At 40.0% G+C, this 20,213-nt stretch overlaps 1 protein-coding gene and 1 non-coding gene across 2 annotated transcripts in view; one reads left to right on the forward strand and one right to left on the reverse strand.

The window, feature by feature from the left end:
* The window catches only part of adamts16 (ADAM metallopeptidase with thrombospondin type 1 motif, 16), a 55,087-nt gene extending 44,017 nt beyond the window's left edge, over nucleotides 1–11,070 (forward strand). Inside the window, exons 19-24 of the mRNA XM_078253415.1 lie at nucleotides 7,506–7,710; nucleotides 8,419–8,613; nucleotides 8,750–8,806; nucleotides 9,085–9,300; nucleotides 10,007–10,154; nucleotides 10,305–11,070. Of these exons, the coding sequence (XP_078109541.1) occupies nucleotides 7,506–7,710; nucleotides 8,419–8,613; nucleotides 8,750–8,806; nucleotides 9,085–9,300; nucleotides 10,007–10,154; nucleotides 10,305–10,420 (937 nt within the window). The 3' untranslated portion in view covers nucleotides 10,421–11,070. The remainder of the gene's footprint in view (nucleotides 1–7,505; nucleotides 7,711–8,418; nucleotides 8,614–8,749; nucleotides 8,807–9,084; nucleotides 9,301–10,006; nucleotides 10,155–10,304) is intronic.
* Nucleotides 11,071–19,835: 8,765 nt separating this feature from the next.
* Nucleotides 19,836–19,907, reverse strand: trnae-cuc (transfer RNA glutamic acid (anticodon CUC)). Its single transcript has one exon. It is a non-coding gene; the product is annotated as a tRNA-Glu (tRNA).
* Nucleotides 19,908–20,213: the final 306 nt, after the last annotated feature.

The raw sequence follows: 20,213 nt of genomic DNA on the forward strand, positions 1-20,213 counted from the left end.
TATCAGGAATACTACTGCACGGAGAGTTACAGAGTATAGTAGATGCCTGTCTCCCAAGAAATAACAAGAGCATTTATCTAGAGGCTTTTGACAGCTGCTGTTGAGGCGTCAATTCCTCTGTGCCTCTATTCTGAGTATTCCCACGTACACTCTTTGCAATGGTCTGAAATATCAGCCAGATTCTTGCAAATGAAGTGGACACCGCTGACAACTTGTGCCTTGATTTACGAGCAGAGAACGGTTTAGCTGAGACACTGACCTCATCTTGGTCAGTGTTGCATGTGGATGTCCAAAAGAATTCTGTTGTTGTTTGTCCAAATGTGACTTTGTCCCGATGCATGTAAAACTGTTTTGTTATGTTGTGGCCACATCAAGCCTTTTAAAATATTGTAAGAAGTCTCATTATTTCTCGATATTAGAAGGCATTGCCAGAGAAAGGCACAATAAGGCATTGTTACATCTTTGCTCCTGGACATCAGTGCCTCTAATGCTATGAGTCACTTTCTATTAGTGTTTGCTGAACGCCTGTTATGTAATATTATATAGTTATTTGCAGAGTTTAAAAAGCAATGAAATACAAAATAACAGAAGAGAAAGAGAGACAAACAAGAAGAGCAAATAAAATCAAACTTTGAGTGTTAGAGTTTGCTATGCATATGAAGTATAAAATAACATGTACAGGACACTTGCAGCCATTGTGTATGATGCTGTTGTTGCTGCCATCATTTTGCCAAGAACAGAATGACTGGCCATCAGCTGCTGTCTGGCAAACACACACAAACAAACACACACACACACACACACACACACACACACACACACACACAAACAGAGGAAGAAGACAGGGCAGGGCAGCAGAGGAACAGTGGTGGTGTTTGGTTACTATGAAGCTCACTCCCATCCAAACTCTCTCACCCTTTCATCAAGACTCCCAAGGAACAATTTTCTCTACTACACTCCACCCAATGAACACTGCAGTCTAAAGTATAACTATCAAAAACAATTAAATATATTACAGTAACACTAATGCACACGTTTCCAGAAGTAGATTCAATCTCTCTCTCCCTCTCTTTTGTTCTGGATGCTTTTCTTTGAAATCTCCCCTCTCGCTAACATGAAGTCATCTCTTCCTTAATTTGCATTCCATTGGTGATGTCCCAACACCTGCTGAAAAACCACTGTATTTAGAGGGCACGAATATTATGTAATCACCACTGAAATCATGGAATCCCAGTTACGTTGCCATTTATCTCATGTTTTATAGTAACCAACAGCTGTTCTAAAGGGGATTTTTCCTCCTCATAGCAGTGCAAGTGCCTTCTTTTTCCTTCTTGCTCATTTGGTGTCTGTCTCCGTTTTGGAACAGGTATCCTAGGAAAATCCTGCATGATGACCACATAGCTGTCTCATATTCACTGACATAAAGTAGCGATCGTGTTGACAGAAAATAAATATATAATCATCAGAAAACGAGGGCCATGTCCCTCCAGAGCTTTGTTAGGTCAGACGTAAGTAATAATGACGTGTTTGTGGTTCACTGTGTCATCATGTGTATTTATGTGCTGTATATTATGTAGTCATTCCGGCTTTGTTTTCACTGTTATATAAAAAAAAAAACTGGTACTGTGAGCACAGCGCACTTCTGCCAACTATACAGATTATTCCCACCGAGGCAAAACACGTCTGCTCCCATAGAGTTGTCAGGCACTTTGGATAAAAGAGATCCTCGAATGTTATGTTAGGATGGCTACCACTGTACTCCACCTACAGTCTACATTATTAAGTATTGGGTTGTATTGGGGTAATTACTGTTACCAAGGATTCTTTTACAAAACCACACAACATTTTAGAAACTTTGTAATGTAGAATTAAAGGTCAGCAAAGAAAAACACATTTTAACTAATAGGACTATCAAATGACAAGATGACATAAGTGCGGTAAAATGTTACTTTGTTTAAATATATGTATAAGCTCTATGGTTAAATGATCAAAAAATAATAAATGCAGTCTTTTGCACATGCACAAAGGTAACAAAAACGTCTCAATAAAAGGTCCAACTGACTTGTTTCTGAAGCTTTCAACATCTATCCTCAGCAGATGGAGTTGCTCAGTTGTCATGGAGATGGTTTAGTCGCCATGACCTGAAGTGTTAAATTTCAGTTACCTGATAACATGAAACAAAATAATAAAAACTGGCGGGTAAAACATGCTCAAATAAAAAGTGCACCACAAAAATGGTCAAATCATACTGTTTTTAATGTTGTCATGCATCAAACAAAGCTGTAACTACTAACAGAGTTAACAGAGTTAACTTACATTTTTCACTTACTGTAACATAAACCAATGAGAAACATAGACATTTAACTTGTCACTTTTTGTTATGACAGAACAACTGGGTTACAGTAAGTTCAGTAAAAGCTAATATTTCACCATAAAATATGTAATTTAGAGCTGTAATAGCTAAAACAAATGTCAGTATATTGAAACAAGACTCACTGAATGGTCTCAACTAGGTTTGTCAATTAAACCCTTGTAAAAATCAGATAACAAAAAGACCATATTATGGCGTTTTTCCACTGCTAGTACAAGCTCGGCTTGACTCGGCTTGGCTCGACTCGACTCAGCCGCGGTTCCCCGTCCTCCTTTTTCCATTGCAGATTTAGTACCGCCTCATGCGTGAGGCGAGCTTCATCATAGCGGCGCCGCAGTAAACTGCCGCAGAACGTCGAAGTTGTGTTGTTGTTGTTGCCACAGCCAGAAGACACATTTTGTTTCAAATGAAGCTGGAGGCAGCAAAAAAAAAAACACAGCTGGCTAAACTATTTAAAAATGGCAGGTTTGTTAAGGACACCCCCGTCTGTCGCTTTCACGCCACCTTCTGGTATCGGCTCAGCTCGCTTGGAACCTCGACGGAGGTGGTACTAAAAAAAGTACCAGGGACTTTTTTCGTAATGGAAAACCAATAAAGGCTAGTAGAGTCGAGGTGAGTCGAGCAGGTACCATGTAATGGAAAAACGCCATTACTGTATACATATATGTACGTGAACCAAATCCATGTAGTGTATTGTGTCTACGCCGCATACAATGGAACACTTAATTATGTTCCTGTTGGTATATGGATCTTAGTCAGAAACTAAACATTTAAGGAGAGAAGAGGGCATACATCAAGGAGGAAATAGGGAAACTCTTGCTCACAGTGTTTCTGGGTTTATGCAGAGGAGCCAAACAATTAAAGCTTTATCTGCCCATCTACAGTGTGTGATCCCATTGTCATTATCTGGTAGCCAGAAACGGTGATTGTTCCACTTCCGTATGTTTCAATCAGTATTTAACTGCTGACTCATCTCTCAGGATACTGTAGGTACAACAGATGCTTCATTTCACCTCTACACACACACACACACACACACACACACAGCCACTTGTCTGCAAGGGGCACAGCCTCTCTCTGTCCCCGTACCTCCCCTCAGTTTTTGTCCTTCCCACTGTCTGACTCTGGTTCCCTCTGTCTGTCTCTCTCACACAGAGGCATAGGTGAAGCCTTTGAGGTCAGTTTTGAGATCCTTCTGTCCCACCTCTCACCCGTCCACATACACACACACACACACATACACACACACTCTGCACAGAGAGACAGCAGTGCTTGGTAACACAGACCTAAACGGCAGTGTCCATTACCTGGGTGGCTTCAGGCTCAGCTGTACCCTAATGGCCTGGATTTCTTTTTTTCTCTGTGACCTGTCCAACCCTGTCCTAGCACACACAGATACACACATACACATACACACACACACACACACACACACACACACACACACACACACACACACACACACACACAAACACAAACAAACAAACAAACAAACAAACACACATACTCCACCAAGCAGCCAGCTAAGGATATGTGTCATTCAAACTTTGTTGTGCTCGGGTCACAGCACTTCCAGTCTCTCAGCAGGGATTTGTGAGGCTGTGGTTTGCTTGTCTGTCTCTGTCTGTCTGTCTATCTACCTCACTGTATCTTTTAAAAGTCACCTATAAATAATCTCAGATACTGAGATACTGCTCTCTGATATTTCTTCTTTCCACTTAGCTTTCTTTTCTCTCTATTACCTCCTCTCACACACTCTACCACTTACAAAGTTACACACACCACCACCCCTATCAGCATGTACTCACTAATGGATTTGTGTGTTTACACTAAGTTGAGGAAGCAGTGATAATGGTGGCTGTAAAGTAATCTCACAACTGTTAACACTCATTTCCTATCTCCTTTAATATCTACAGCTAGGGCCGCTTAGGTGTGCCTGTGTGTACACACGTGTATTCATGTATGTGTGTGCGTGGAAGTATGGAAGAAGGCACTTACAGAGCTACTTTGCTTGTTATATTTGACCGATTATGTGTACATTACACATTTATGTGGAGGTCTTCGGGAACTGGTAATTAAACAGTCAGATAATCTATGGATCTATTTGTAAAATGAAAGATTTCCCTCTGAATAAGGTAAACTTTTAGGTAAAGCATTGGTACCATATTATAACCACTTTTTACAATTCGTATGTTTAATCTTTATGTTTAGACTTGAGACCAAACTTTTTTAAATTAAGAACACAAAATGAATGCTGATTACGGCAGCGCCTCAATTTGTTGCACATTATCAGTGACTTATTAGTGTATCAATAAAAATGTCATTACATCTCTTTTAAATTAATAGTTGTCAATGTGATTTAAAAAAAAATATCCAGATATGTTTTACATTCTTTTATTAGGGAAAGGGACATTATATGCCATTATTATCATCACTTTGTTAATACTTAGTGTGTTTACTGTAACACCCATCACGCTTTGTAACAACATATACTGCCAGACTTTTCTGGCAAATTTTCAATACAGACATTTAAAGCAACAGCGTTCTCATGTTACGGCAGAACATTTGCACAGTAACAATATTACTATTCATCTTTTTCTTATTGGTTGCAGTCTAAACCTCCAGGCTTTATTTCCATGCTTTTATACTCTGTTATTTGCAGCATGGTAGTGTGGTATACATATCTCAGATTTCATATGAAACGTTCATAAGATGCATATAATATTGTTACAGTGTTGCTGTAGTGTGGGTTTCTGATGATCACATTAATTTGTGTATCCTACTATATTAGAGTTCTGTTTCATGGTTTAATCAACCAGAACTGATTTCAGTTGAACCTCTGTGAAATGCCTGGTATAGAACATTTTTGTTGAACTAAACTGAAACATATTGTCCAAGAATACGTGCATATGTTTCTTTTTTTCACCAAGCATCTGGACACATTTTCAATACGTTTCTAACAGTTTGTGGGCCCTCCTCACACATAAACTGTGAGCAGAGACAAAACATGTGGACCGACCAGAACATGCGTGCCAGACTAGACAAGGTATCTGTGGTCACCGTTCCATCTCTGCAGGTTATACTATTGTGAGGCCCTGCAGTTAATACATTTTGCTATGTCTGCACCCAGTAAGTTGGATTGAACGGGCATTACATCACGGAAAAATGTTTCCGATGCCCGCTCACATTTAGTGGATGATATCATTCTCTCTTGCAGTGTGGACGTACACTGATACAAGCACAGAAACACCCTGACATGTACACTTGAAAGCTCAAACACACGCACAGTGGCACAGCCATAAACACTGGTCACAAGTTATTTAATGCCTCTGGTGAGCATGTAGACCAGAGTCATTTAGACCACAGAGACTATATGACACTGTCCACAGGACATCTGATCCCCCGCGCTTCTGTCTAGAGAGTGTGATGCTTGCTCATCCTCCAACATCCCCCACTTACAAATAAAGGCAAAGATCACAAGGTGGTCTATAACTTGATATGGCATTAATCGTTATATTACACCAATGGTCATGCCGGTGGGGTCACTAAGGTGATAAATCCATGTTATAAGTGAATGCCTTCAGTATTAATTAAAGCTCTAATATTACCTTTATCATCTCCCACATTAAAAAACCTTCAACCTCCTGCAGAAACTGATATCTGAGATGTAATTAAGTGATGTATAAGGGCCAAAATAAGATTTCATTAAGTATGCCTGTATGATGTCATACTGTAGGTAAATGTTCTAATCTATGGTATCAGCTAACCACTACGTGCTTGTGTGTTACATCATAGCAATCCTGTACACTTTAGGTATTGACATATGGAAAAATACAAATTAAGAAGTATTGAATTCCCTCTCTCTTGAAGCCAACAATGCAAGCGTAATGTGTCCAAATATGTCTTAGCTCTTGAAAGACACGATGTGGCTCTAAAAATTGCTGTGACTTTAGTTGGTCGTCTGCTTCCATTTATTTATGTATTCAATAACACCATGAGGATTTAGCTCCTATTTCTGCGCCAAGCGCCAATAAATATGTCAGCATGTTAGATATGTTACATGTATGTGTTGATCACTTGGTTAAATGTTTAAAGTAATAGAAATGTTCATCTCTACATTCCCTTTATCCTCCCTCATATCATCCTTTGATGATACTACAGCGTGTCTCTTCCTCCTGACAAGTCATAAGATATATAAAACCAGATGGAACTTCTCCATCCGTATTTATTTAGATTTGATAGTGCATGTATAATGCCCTTTAGAGCTAAACTCTTCTTATCCTCCTTATACAACATTCCAAGCAAGTGATGCACCAAATTAGCACAAATAAAGTTTAGACTGTTAATATATACAACTCAATGTGGTGACAGCAATGTTTTTTGGGTTGTTCGGTGTAGATCATAGGAGGCTGGGTGGATATATTGGGGTGAAGTTAGCACGTGTGATGAGGGATTGAGCTGCCTGCACCTTGAGTTTGGGGATAGATGCAATGAAGCTTTGAGGAAGAGAGAAGGAATAGGAGACACAGGGATTAGGCGACATATGGTCTGCCCGGACGCAGTGTTGAAAAAAATAGTTTTAGGGTTAACACGGGCTGCGTTTAGGCAAAGAGGGGGTATAGAACTGTGCAGTGGGGTTTAAGTTACAGTTTAAAAAGCCTGGTGTTTCGGCTGTTCTAACTTGCTCTGAAGCCAGTCAGCCATGAACAAATGTCTAAGACCCTAAAGAGTTAGGCCTGCAATGTTCCTACAAGTTTAGCGATATATGAAGACTGGATACTTGTATTTTTTTTGTATGTTTATTTCATCTTTGTTATCACATTATTGGTATTGTCTGCCAAGAAGTTAGGTTTCTCTGTGAGAAGATGTTTTACTACTGAAAATTAGTTAAGGGCTATTTATGCTTATGTTAGACATACAGTAAGTTCTGGGTTTTACATCCCTTCTATTTTATTTCCGAAGATGAAAAATTTGCAGAGGCCACTGGAAAAGAGAAGTGGCTTAGATACAACACGGGGAGTTTTCTACATTCGCTGTCATTGTACAGTGTCATTTGTGAATTCCCGCAGGCCTGTCTGAATAAGTGATTAAGGAGCTGTGCATGTTGACTCAGTATTGTATTGTGTTGTCCCAGCTGGTCTGTAGGAGAGTGGGGGGTGTGCAGCCAGAGCTGTGGAGGAGGGGAGCAGACGCGGCAGGTCCAGTGTGTCCAGAGAACCAGCCAGACCAATGTAGACGCCCTTGCCTACTCTCACTGTGCCCAGCCCACCCCAGCCAGAAGGCAAGCCTGCAACACACACAGCTGTCCACCAGTTTGGACCACTGGGCCATGGTCACAGGTAAGCATGTGTGAAAGTGATCTGCCACCATCATGTAATAATGTAAGAAGTTTCAAGGCATACTAGTGTATTAGTACACCACTTTCATCCTAAGCAGGAAACTTCAAAGTTGCACACTTGCCATTCAGCCTAAAGAGCTGAAGTGAAGTCTTGTGGGCTTCACCACATTTTATGACAGTGATCTCAGTGGCTTTGAACTATGAATGTGCCCACTGAGAATGTTCTCTGTCCAATTCCTATAAATTGTGTGTAATGACTTGTCTCACTCTTAAACTTTAACTACCATTTACCCCACATATCCTTAACTACCTGCCACAAATGGTGTCCAGTTTACTTCCTCTCTGGTTCTCTGTGACACGGTGTAATGCGTCACAGCCCCCTGTTTCATGGATTTAGGCCCTAACATAAGATGTGTGCATGGCATAAGAATGAATATTTGGGGAATTGTTGGACTACCTCAAAGGTAGTATTAAGGAAGTAAAGCACAATATGTCACTGTGTGGAGAATGTAAATATATGTTCAAATGCTTTCTGTGCATAGTTGGCTTGTTCAGATCTTTGGCCTGTGACATTATTTTTCTATGCTTAAGTCATTTAATAGCTACATTATATCAAATCTCAAATTCATTTAGACAAATCCTTACTGTTGGTAGCTTAAAAGCATTTAACATTGCATTACATTTTATCATTACCATGTTTATTTGGCAGTGTTCTCGTAAGTGTGGCAACGGCTCAAGGAAGAGGACGGTGTTGTGTACGAGCATCAACCCAGGTGCCCAGACACACTCACTGCCAGACAGTTTGTGCGCAGGCCTGTCAAAACCCACCAATCAAGAATCCTGTTTCATCAAACGTTGCCAGAAACAACGCAAAGTCCAGTGGTTTGTCTCCACGTGGCAAGAGGTAATTCAAGAGCAGTTATAAAGACTGATGAAAACAATATGTAACTGAAATAAATACAGCATTAGTCATGTAAAATTATAATGTTTAGCTAATGTAAATATGTTCTCTCACCATTTCTTCTCCGTTCTCCGTCTAGTGTTCAGTAACATGTGGTCGTGGCTATCAGGCACGCTTCATCAAGTGTGCAGAGAAGGTGTGTATTAGATGTGTAATGATGTTCACTCAAATATAGCAAAATGTTGATTCCTAATTATTTAATTAGTAACTTAAAACATTAGTTGTGACAAATCCCTGCCTTAAATGATCATCTCGTCAAATCTCGATTTGGTATAATTTAGGTTTTAATTTTTTTCTTTACTGTTGTATTCAGTATTTACAGAGTTTATTGTGAAGAATAGTTTTCTTGAGGGTGTCATATTACAAAATGGCATCTTCTGGTTTACATGAATGTTTTTGGTTTTCATAATACAGGACACTGCAGGAAAGTACAGGGAGCTTGCTGCCAAGAAGTGCCACCATGTCCCCAAGCCCACAGTAGAGCTCCAGAGGCCCTGCATCCTGGCCGAGTGCCAAGTCCGCACTACCCCACCAGTCCACCGATGGAGCAAGCATCATCGTGCCTATCCACCTCAACCCCTCCCTCAACCTCCGCCTCGAGCAGAATGGCACTCATCTCCTTGGTCTCAGGTACGAACCATGCATGAGCACTGCATTACATTCTATGCCTGCAGAGTTTCTGCTTTGTTAATGGTTGTGGTGGAATTTCCAGAAACACCATGTTGTAGTAAGATGAGGCAAGGGGGAAAACTTAAGTAACATCAGGTTACTTTTAGGTCACAGGTCAGGGGACGAGAATATGTATTTGGCTATACTCCAACACCAAACCTGTCCTGTGTTCAAGTATGAATTTATGCATGTATGTGTGTCTCTAGAGATTGAGGAAGTCTAGGCTGCTTTATGATAAGGGAATGTTGTGTTCCCGGAGTCGGGACCGTCTCCTTTTAAAGGTCGGCAGAAACAGGGTAAAGGGGCCTCACGCACACCTTAGTCTATTTCCCAGTGAGAGATAAACTGAACTTGCAAAACAACAAGATTTGGGTGGGCATCTGTGTTTGTGGTGCCTATGTTATGGCGCCATCAATATCTTTGCATAACTCAAACTTTACAGCTTCAGTAGGAGATATAAGCCTCTTGGAAATACACGACACGCAAAGTTGGGATGGCACTGGGGTTAAATGCTTCTGTGTAAGTCATGTCAGAGTTGTGCTGGCAATGGTCACTTTGTAAGCTCATCAACACTTGGTGATTGACAAGAGAGGAGGAATTGAATAAGTTAAAACATGGTTCATGACATTCACTGTAGCCATCATCAAGGTTTCTTTGTACCCTACAGTGCACAGTGACATGCGGCGGAGGAGTGCAGGCCAGGACAGTCCAATGTCTGGTCCAAGGGAAGCCCTCTCCTGGCTGTGCCCTCCATCTTAAACCCTCAATGTCCCAGGCCTGCAACACCAACTTCTGCCCACAACCTGAGAAGAAAGGTACTGACGCTCTAACATAATATAGTGCTACATTCATGCTTGTATACAAACTCTTCTAATCTGTACTGTGAACAGAGTTATCTTCAAATACACTGTCGGAACAGAAACAAGCCTTCATAAGGCTATTTATTTTCCTTTTTTTTTCTACAGACCTTGTGTGTCGGGATTACTTCAACTGGTGTTACCTGGTGCCCCAGCATGGAGTCTGCAACCACAAGTTCTATGGCAAGCAGTGCTGCCAATCCTGTTCAAATTCAAACCTATAATCATACAGAGTGACTCTGTCTGTGACACAGACAGATAGGTAGTTATAGATAGACAAAAGACTAAATTTGACGCCCATGTTTTAAGCATGTGGCGAGCACTGAAAAACAAATGACACTTCATTGGAAGTGCAAGAGAGTTGCGGTGCCCTTTCTTCTCCCTGTGATGCCGGACATCTGGATACAAGAACTTGATTCACTACACAGGAATGTGATCAGGACAGTACAACTAAAGGAGAGAATTATGAGGAGGAACTAGCAAAATGGGAATCTTGATTAAAGCGAATAGGACTGACATATCTAAAAGAAACTGAAAACCTTAAAAATCCCAGCTTTGTTTATGTACTGTATGTGATTGAACAGATCTGTACCCAGGACACCCAACATCTCCCAGTCAACCAAAGGCCAATGATGACAGGCCAACAGAGAAAACAGTTGATGAGGTTTCAGGCACTGTCACGCAACAACATGTGATAAGGCCTGGTCTGCACTGCAATTCTTGATCAATTGGAAATCTGGGGTTTGATAATGAAAAGGGATGAATCAAAGAAGCAAGTAAGAAAACATAATTTTACTCTACGGCTTGATACAAAACAGACTGGGAATAATCAAAGTGGGCTTTCTCAATAGCTTGACAATAGCAGGAAGCTTTGTGTTGTCATGTAAAAAAAAGAAGAAGAAAACAAAACAAAATACATCATACATAAGAGTTATTTTGAGATGGGTCAAAGCTGTGTGAACTGACTTTCATACTCAGCGGTGCTACAACAATGTCTTCTGTCACCAAATCTATGTGAAGTCCTCAAGTTTCAGGAAAGAACAAAAGAATTGTGTGACCCGTGTACAGTATTGTTTGTCTTATTTATTGGCTTTACAATACAGCGTTGCTGGAAGACTGTATTATTAAGCAGTATAAATGTGCCATTGTATTACTCTACCCTAAGCCCATTACCTTTATATTTTTTGTATTATGTTTCATAGGATTTCATGCTGACAAACTGCACATTTTTTATTCAAAACATTTATTTTATTTTTGAAGAAAATAAAAGTTAATGTCAAAAATGTCAATGTCCAATGTCAACATTACTGATCATTTACAACAGCGGTCGAGTGGAAATCTTTTTTCATGACATAAGGTATAAACATGCTGTCTGAAGTGTCACTGCTCCGTGTGTCCTACAGTTTTACACAAGTCATGTATTGCATGCATTAATATGGAACAAAAAGAATGCATTACCTATATGGTTATGGTTCAAAGCACTGATAGACAGGTGATGGCTTTTTCAATGTGATTTTTACAATGCAAATGAAATAACAATAAACAAAAGTGTGTCATGTCAGCATCTCAGCTGTGGCATGAGTCCTGATTTCATTTTTTTCAGCTATCAATTGGAGTGAATTTGATCTTACCAGGGTGGTGTGAAACTTAAAACATCTACATCATATATTCTTCTCAAAGAGAACTTGATTCCTTCAATCATACATTTTGGGCTTAAAGCTTTAGTGCGTAACTTTTTGATATTAATGAATGTCCGTTACATTCAAGCCATTGCCAAATGAGTTGCTACAAAGCTAATTAAGACTATCAGCTCCACACAACTCTCTTTGTATTTCTCAGTATGGCTATGTTCAGAAGATTGTGGCGTCCGGTGACTTTCCCACGCAGACGCTCGAGTGAAGATAATTATTTCTTCTGAAGAGTCCATGTTTTTTTTAATCCTCCGTGTCCTCCTTGCATACTAGCAACTGCGTGGAGGAGAGGTGGGGGCGCATGCGGGATCGCGTAAAGGCTCTTATACACTAGACGTAGCCCAGCTGGCGCGTGCAAATGTGACGTCATGGGATCGGCGTGACTATTTATATCCGCACTGGTGCTCGCGACACTAGTTGCAGTCTTCTCCTGAACAGAGGTGGCGCTAATGAGCAAAGGCTACAGACGTTGCTATTTCTATGGACTAGAAGAAGAAAAAAAAGGTAAACAACGGCAGAACTGGCAGCAGCATTGCCGTCAATGCTTCGATTTGATGACCTACTTCTTAGGATCAAGCCTTTCATTCGCCATAAAAGAACTCATCTTAACCTAGTAAGTTTACAAGAGAGACTTGCAGTCACTGTGAGAGTCCTGGCATCCAGTTGTCGGCGAACCCCTTTAGGCCTCCCGTTTCCACTTTGTAGCGCGCCACTGAAAAAAAAAGAGCCGTGCGCGGATATTACGTCATTTTGACGTCACGATGGTGCGCGCCACCTTGGATGTGTCTAGTGTAAAAGAGCCTTTAAGGCTTGTATCATGTGGACGCGCCGTCAGTGTTGTTGTCATTACATAGAATTCCTCATGGGGGAGACAGAAACTACACACTATAGCTTTAAGTCTTCAACATGGCACAATATTGTTGTCATGCCCTGACAAAGGATTTGTCTTGAGGTCCCCTATTCATATCTCCACAATGCAGAAAAGTACTGCGGTTTAGGCTTGGTGCATGCTTGGCTTAACCTGACACGCCAGATGGTTTGTTAACACAGAACCATCTGAGAAGCCATCATTGGAAACTGTTTGGAAAAGGGCAGGCACTTTAAAAAAAATACCAGGCAGGTGATTGGATGAATCATCTGTCTATCATGTCCGCCATATCGTCACACACATAAACCACGCCCGTAGCTCCCAGTAGCTCCTCAGACGCTGATTGGTTTGGTTTGCTGCTGTTCGGACACAAACACAAATTACTTGAGCCTGACAAGATTTATTTTTGTCTGATATGTGATCCTGTGATTCACGCGTGATCTTGTGATATTGATCAAGCTGCCATGCAAGGTAATGCTTAGCTAGGTTTAGCTTAGGATTTGTCAGAATTGTTAAACCTGCATTAATACATTTTTTGGCCACTTGGGACAACAATGACATATTATCACCTTTAAAAGTTGATATAGCAAGCATGTCGGCCAACAGTTGCCTATTTACACACGTAGCAGTCAGGTCCAGCATAAGTATTTATTTGAAGTTCTGTTTATGGCCACCAGATGAATGTGAGTGTTTGTCCAAACTATGTCAATAAGGACAACTGGTGCAGCTTAAATCAAGGTTGATGAGAGCGGTGAATCAAACCCTTAACGTTGCGGGCTGTAAAACCAAAACAACACTCCATCCAGCTGAGGAGAACTGCAGCGTCTGTAATTATGTGTGGGTTTGTCTCTACCAACGACACCTTTCACTTGAGCATAACAATTGTGATTGGAGCAGGTTTAAACTGATGGATAGGGCATGTTCCCAGCAGTTATGGTCCTCATATGGTTTCCTGCTATGGCTATTCTCCTTCAAACAAAAGTAAATGTTATTTAAGAAATGACGCTGTTGCCTAATTCTGAGCGCCCTTCCTTAGTCTGCAATGGAGTGCAGCACTACTACAGTCAGGTCCATAAATATTGGGACATCGACACAATTCTAATCTTTTTGGCTCTATACACCACCACAAGGGAGTTGAAATGAAACGAACAAGATGTGCTTTAACTGCAGACTTTCAGCTTTAATTTGAGGGTATTTACATCCAAATCAGGTGAACGGTGTAGGAATTACAACAGTTTGTATATGTGCCTCCCACTTTTTAAAGGGACCAAAAGTAATGGGACAGATTAACAATCATAAATCAAACTTTCACGTTTTAATACTTGGTTGCAAATCCTTTGCATTCAATTACAGCCTGAAGTCTGGAACGCATAGACATCACCAGACGCTGGGTTTCATCCCTGGTGATGCTCTGCCAGGCCTCTACTGCAACGGTCTTCAGTTCCTGCTTGTTCTTGAGGCATTTTCCCTTCAGTTTTGTCTTCAGCAAGTGAAATGCATGCTCAATCGGATTCAGGTCAGGTGATTGACTTGGCCATTGCATAACATTCCACTTCTTTCCCTTAAAAAAACTCTTTGGTTGCTTTCGCAGTATGCTTCGGGTCATTGTCCATCTGCACTGTGAAGCGCCGTCCAATGAGTTCTGAAGCATTTGGCTGAATATGAGCAGATAATATTGCCCGAAACACTTCAGAATTCATCCTGCTGCTTTTGTCAGCAGTCACATCATCAATAAATACAAGAGAACCAGTTCCATTGGCAGCCATACATGCCCACGCCATGACACTACCACCACCATACTTCACTGATGAGGCGGTATGCTTTGGATCATGAGCAGTTCCTTTCCTTCTCCATACTCTTCTCTTCCCATCACTCTGGTACAAGTTGATCTTTGTCTCATCTGTCCATAGGATGTTGTTCCAGAAATGTGAAGGCTTTTTTAGATGTTGTTTGGCAACCTCTAATCTGGCCTTCCTGTTTTTGAGGCTCACCAATGGTTTACATCTTGTAGTGAACCCTCTGTATTCACTCTGGTGAAGTCTTGATTGATTGTTGACTTTGACACACATACACCTACCTCCTGGAGAGTGTTCTTGATCTGGCCAACTGTTGTGAAGGGTGTTTTCTTCACCAGGGAAAGTATTCTTCGGTCATCCACCACAGTTGTTTTCCGTGGTCTTCCGGGTCTTTTGGTGTTGCTGAGCTCACCGGTGCGTTCTTTCTTTTTAAGAATGCTCCAAACAGTTGATTTGGCCACACCTAATGTTTTTGCTATCTCTCTGATGGGTTTGTTTAGATTTTTCAGCCTAATGATGGCTTGCTTCACTGATAGTGACAGCTCTTTGGATCTCATATTGAGAGTTGACAGCAACAGATTCCAAATGCAAATAGCACACTTGAAATGAACTCTGGACCTTATATCTGCTCCTTGTAAATGGGATAATGAGGGAATAACACACACCTGGCCATGGAACAGCTGAGCAGCCAATTGTCCCATTACTTTTGGTCCCTTAAAAAGTGGGAGGCACATATACAAACTGTTGTAATTCCTACACCGTTCACCTGATTTGGATGTAAATACCCTCAAATTAAAGCTGAAAGTCTGCAGTTAAAGCACATCTTGTTCATTTCATTTCAACTCCATTGTGGTGGTGTATAGCGCCAAAAAGATTAGAATTGTGTCGATGTCCCAATATTTATGGACCTGACTGTATAAGTCAGCACCCAGGCAGTAATAGAAACAGTAATGCCAATACCGGTATTAGCCATTTCAACACCTATGACATTTTGTGTCTGGGCTTTACTCTTTAGTCATTTCTCAACAAGTCAAGTAGACACAGATGCCCAAAACAAAATCACTGTTGTCATAATCCTCGGGGCAGAGCCCTAAGGCCTTCAGATGAGAGGGAGGGAGGAGAGAAGAAGAGTGTGAGAAGAGAAAGAGAAAAAGAGTAGAAAGAAAAGGGAAGAGGGAGGGCATCTATGTATTTGGTGCTGTCATAGAAAAATGCTGTGAGAAAGAGAGAGAGTGAGCCAGAGGGAGAGGTGGGTATAGAAAGAAAAAGGGGTTTTCCTCCATGTCAACCACCTCTCTAGTTGATTTATAGTCGGTCAGCTGTGGGCACTGTGTTACTCTGTCTGTGTGCTTGTGTGTGTAGACACTGTATAACTGAATAAATGTTGGCCAAGTTAGCAGTTTTTTTTTCCACAAGCAAATGTCTGTAAGATGTTTAGAGATGCAGAACAGTTTAATTACAGTTTTTCTCAATTGCTAAAACACTAAAACCCATTGGCTGAACAAAGTTCTCAGTTGTCTGAACTCATTTAGCTAATTGTGCAGTCTGTTGTCAATACCTTAAACCATTTCACATGGTACAACACAATTTGCAGATCTCACTTAGACTTTTCAGCAAAACTCTAAACACATTCTCATTCTCAAAACACATTCTGCACTCTAATGCACATGTCATCCATACTGGTAAACACAAGTGGCTACAATCAAATACAAATAGAGAACACATGTCATTGATTGAACACAACAATCAAAATTGATTTCACTTGTTTCAAATGATGTGACACAACCAATATAAGCCCGTTCAGAGAGCAAACAGGTTGTTGAAGGTGGGAAGGAGAAAGTCTGAGAATGGATAGAAGAAACAATGTGAGAGGACGAGGATGAGTGCGTATGCGAGGTGGGCGACGAGGAGGAAGAGGGAGGAAGAGGAGGACGAAGAGGAAGTGGAAGTGGAAGAGGAAGACAAAGAGTGGAAATATCTGATGAAGTTCGAGCAACAGTCATAGACCATGTTCTTGTCCAAAGACAAGAAGAAGCACATTGATCACATGTTTACTCCTTTGATTTTTGTCCCTTTTAGTATTGTATACTGTAGTACAGTGCATTTGTAGGCTGTATACTGTACAATGAACAAATTGTATGGCCCTGAACATTGTGCTTTCCATTTGTTACAGTTTTTTCCAATTGCTAACACACTAAAATGACATGCATAGCACAATTATTTAAACTGACACACAGAGAGCAAAACCTCTTCTCAAGTCTCCAAAAGTCTAAACACATTTTCTGCTTTACACACATTTTTCAATTTGAAATGGCACTTTTTAAATGCACTTAACACGGTTCTCTGCATAAGACACAACAATCTGACAGCAAGTCACATGTTTGCCATTTCAAAACACTGCCATTCAAAATGACACTACATGAGCTAATTGGCCAACATATGCGCCACCTGGCCAAACACCTCAATGCTTAATTGTTACTACTTCAATCAGGAAGTAAGCACTATAAAAAGACCACATGTGAGCACCTCTTTTTTTTCTATATATTTTTTCTGCAATATTCTTTTTCAGTTTACTGTTTGTTGTGAGCATATTTCTGTTCAGTCCTATGAAAATATATCTGCTGTGCATATGTTGCACTGACTTGTTTGGTTAAAAATAAAAACATAAATGTTTCAACAGCATGTGTGTGTATCTGCAAATATTTAGATAGATAGATAGATAGATAGATAGATAGATAGATACTTTATTCATCCTGAAGGAAATTTTAGGATCCAGTAGCTTAGACAACCTTACACAACAAATGCATATACACACATATATCACATATACATAAGAATAAAAATAAAAAGCACACACAGAAATGCAATGACCATAATAAGGTCTGTGCATGTGAACAATCTGACGAGTTTTCTACAATTTCAACTATTTTAGTATTATGGCAAAGCATACTAAAGATGAGAGTGCTTTTCATTATGCCCAACAGTGTGTAGTTAGACAAAAATCTGGTAATATGAATGAAGTGTGTGCCATGTGGTGCAAAAGTTTGATTTTGATAATGCTATATGTGGTTTTGGTTGCAGTGCTTAATTTTGCAGGATATATGAAGTATTTTGCAGTTTGGGTGTGTGGTTTTGTGAATTGTGTTGAATATTTTGATAAAACCACACTAGTTTGCAAAATTGTGTTTTAGCAATTGAAAAAAACTGTAACAGTACTGACTGCTCAATAGATTTTGACTGGTTGCAGGTTCATATCAACAATGAACAAGCATTACAGTATCACAGAGACAAAGGACAAGTTTGTGAGATGCAGGGTACAGTACTGTAAAAATAGGGGTACAAGGAGGAGGAAGAACAAAATAAATTGCAAAGAGCAAAGCAGAGTAGTATTTCTGATCTATTTTGAGCTACTATGATAGAACATGTTTTCAAAATTTGTCTTGAGATTAAAAATGTACTTCTCCCTGAGAACTATATGTTTTGAACAATGTGTTTTCTATTTGTTGGTGTATTGTTTACTGACTGCTTGATAGTGTATATCATTTTGATCACTTTGTTTATGATTTGAGAGCAGTGTTTGATTTTGAACACAGGTAAAACTGTTTTGAGGCGAAAGTTTCATTTTGCGAGAGGAGTCAGAGGTTTTGTAAATAGTGCTTGAAGATGAGGTTTTGTGTTTAATGTTTTCAGAAAATGGAGCAAGGTTTCAGAAATCGTGTTTTAGCAATTGAGAAAAACTGTAATTAATGCCAGTTTGTTGACACCACACACACTCACAAACACACAGAGTCAGATTACTCATCCCCACCCCCGAGTTTATGGAATGCACTGACATCAGCCACTTTGCACCCCTGTCAATATATATAATATAGAGAAGAGAAGAGAAGAGAAGAAAAATCTTTTCTGTGTTTAAAATCATGAACTATACCTTGAAAACCATCAGTGGGCTTCACAAATGCGTCAACATTACATTTTAAATTGTGTGAGGCAGGAAAACACTTCATCTATAAATCTATAAAATATAAAATAATGAAATAATAAAGTATAGTACTGTATTGAAAATGTACACCTGGACACTTATGTAAATTGATTTTTGATTGCTATACAGTATGTCTGGAGCTTGCATTGTCCCTCACTGTCTGTTTGGGTTTCCTCCTGCTGTTAAACAAGCTGTTCAGGTGCATTAGAAACTCTAAACTGCTTGAGGTGTGAATGCGATGGAGATGTATTTTTCTGTCAATGTGATTGGTGACCAGTTTTTGTATTTACTCTTCCAAGATTAATATTCTTTTTCAGAATCCATTGCTTTAGGGACTGACTTTCATTAGACAGCAAATGTATTTCCACCTCGCTCTGTGTAATTTGCTATAGCAGTTTAACAAAGAAAAAAAGAAGAGGGAAAAATCCAACCACACAAGAAGAAAGGGATTAAGAGGATAAAGCATTTTGTTTATACAAAGATAGTTATCAGTCAAAGGATCCCTGTAAATAGAAAAGGTGATAGAGACAAATCTGGCAACATCCAAAGTGTTACCTAACCCATGTCAGGCAACAGAGGAGAGTATCTGTCAGAGAGAGACAAGAAGAAAGAAAGCATGCCCAGCACTCCCCTTCCCACTTTAAAGAAACTATGCTATCTCTGACTGAATCTGTTTGGAGAGATTTGGCTCTTTAGCCTGGAGGCTACACTCTGAAGGTTCATCTGAAGTTAAAGGGTTATTATCTTTCCATCAGGATCCACCAACAACAATCCCAAATTTTGTTGTCGATACTCTTTGATTTCATGTGTGTGTGTGTGTGTGTGTGTGTGTGTGTGTGTGTGTGTGTGTGTGTGTGTGTGTGTGTGTGTGATAGAGAGAGAGACACAGAGAGAGAGAGACAGAGAGAGAGAGAGAGAGAGAGAGAGAGAGAGCGAGAGAGAGGAAATATATAATAGATTGGGAACACTGTTATCTGTATGACAGTACCCTCTGCTGACTGTATAGAAAAGTAACCCAATGCACACATTGAAGCAAAACACATGTAAACATCTATACAGTCTATGGTAAACACTTGCTATAAATCCACCAAAAATGCTGGTCACACAGCACTGTGTTTTTTAGGGGTGTAGGATACGGTAAGTAGCCTAACGTTGTTGGGATAGTTTAGCAAGCTGAACAAGCAATTTTTCACATTTGGAAAAGATATTGTGCTGAGAAGGATGCAAAGTGGTGGTGGACATGGAGAGAGACATGGGAGAACAGTATCAGATTGTAATAAGGGCTTTTGAGATTGAAAAAGTGAATTCCCTGACCGGGAATCGAACCCGGGCCGCGGCGGTGAGAGCGCCGAATCCTAACCACTAGACCACCAGGGAAGGTTAGTTATGTCAGAAAATCTGACGATTATAATGTTAAAATACCTTATATGCAGACTTTGACATCGTTGTAAAAAAACGCTAAATGAAATAATTAATTCCATACTCAGTAAAATGATTTAACTCACTGATACTCACTATACTATGCCGAGTATATATATATATATATATATATATATATATATATATATATATATATATATATATATATATATATATATATATATCTATGATGCCGACTCTTTGCGGTGTAGACTGTCGAACTGTAGCTAATACAATGAGTATACAGCGGTATGATTCTGATTT

Source organism: Sander vitreus, chromosome 6, assembly GCF_031162955.1.
Source record: "Sander vitreus isolate 19-12246 chromosome 6, sanVit1, whole genome shotgun sequence".
Taxonomy (NCBI): domain Eukaryota; kingdom Metazoa; phylum Chordata; class Actinopteri; order Perciformes; family Percidae; genus Sander; species Sander vitreus.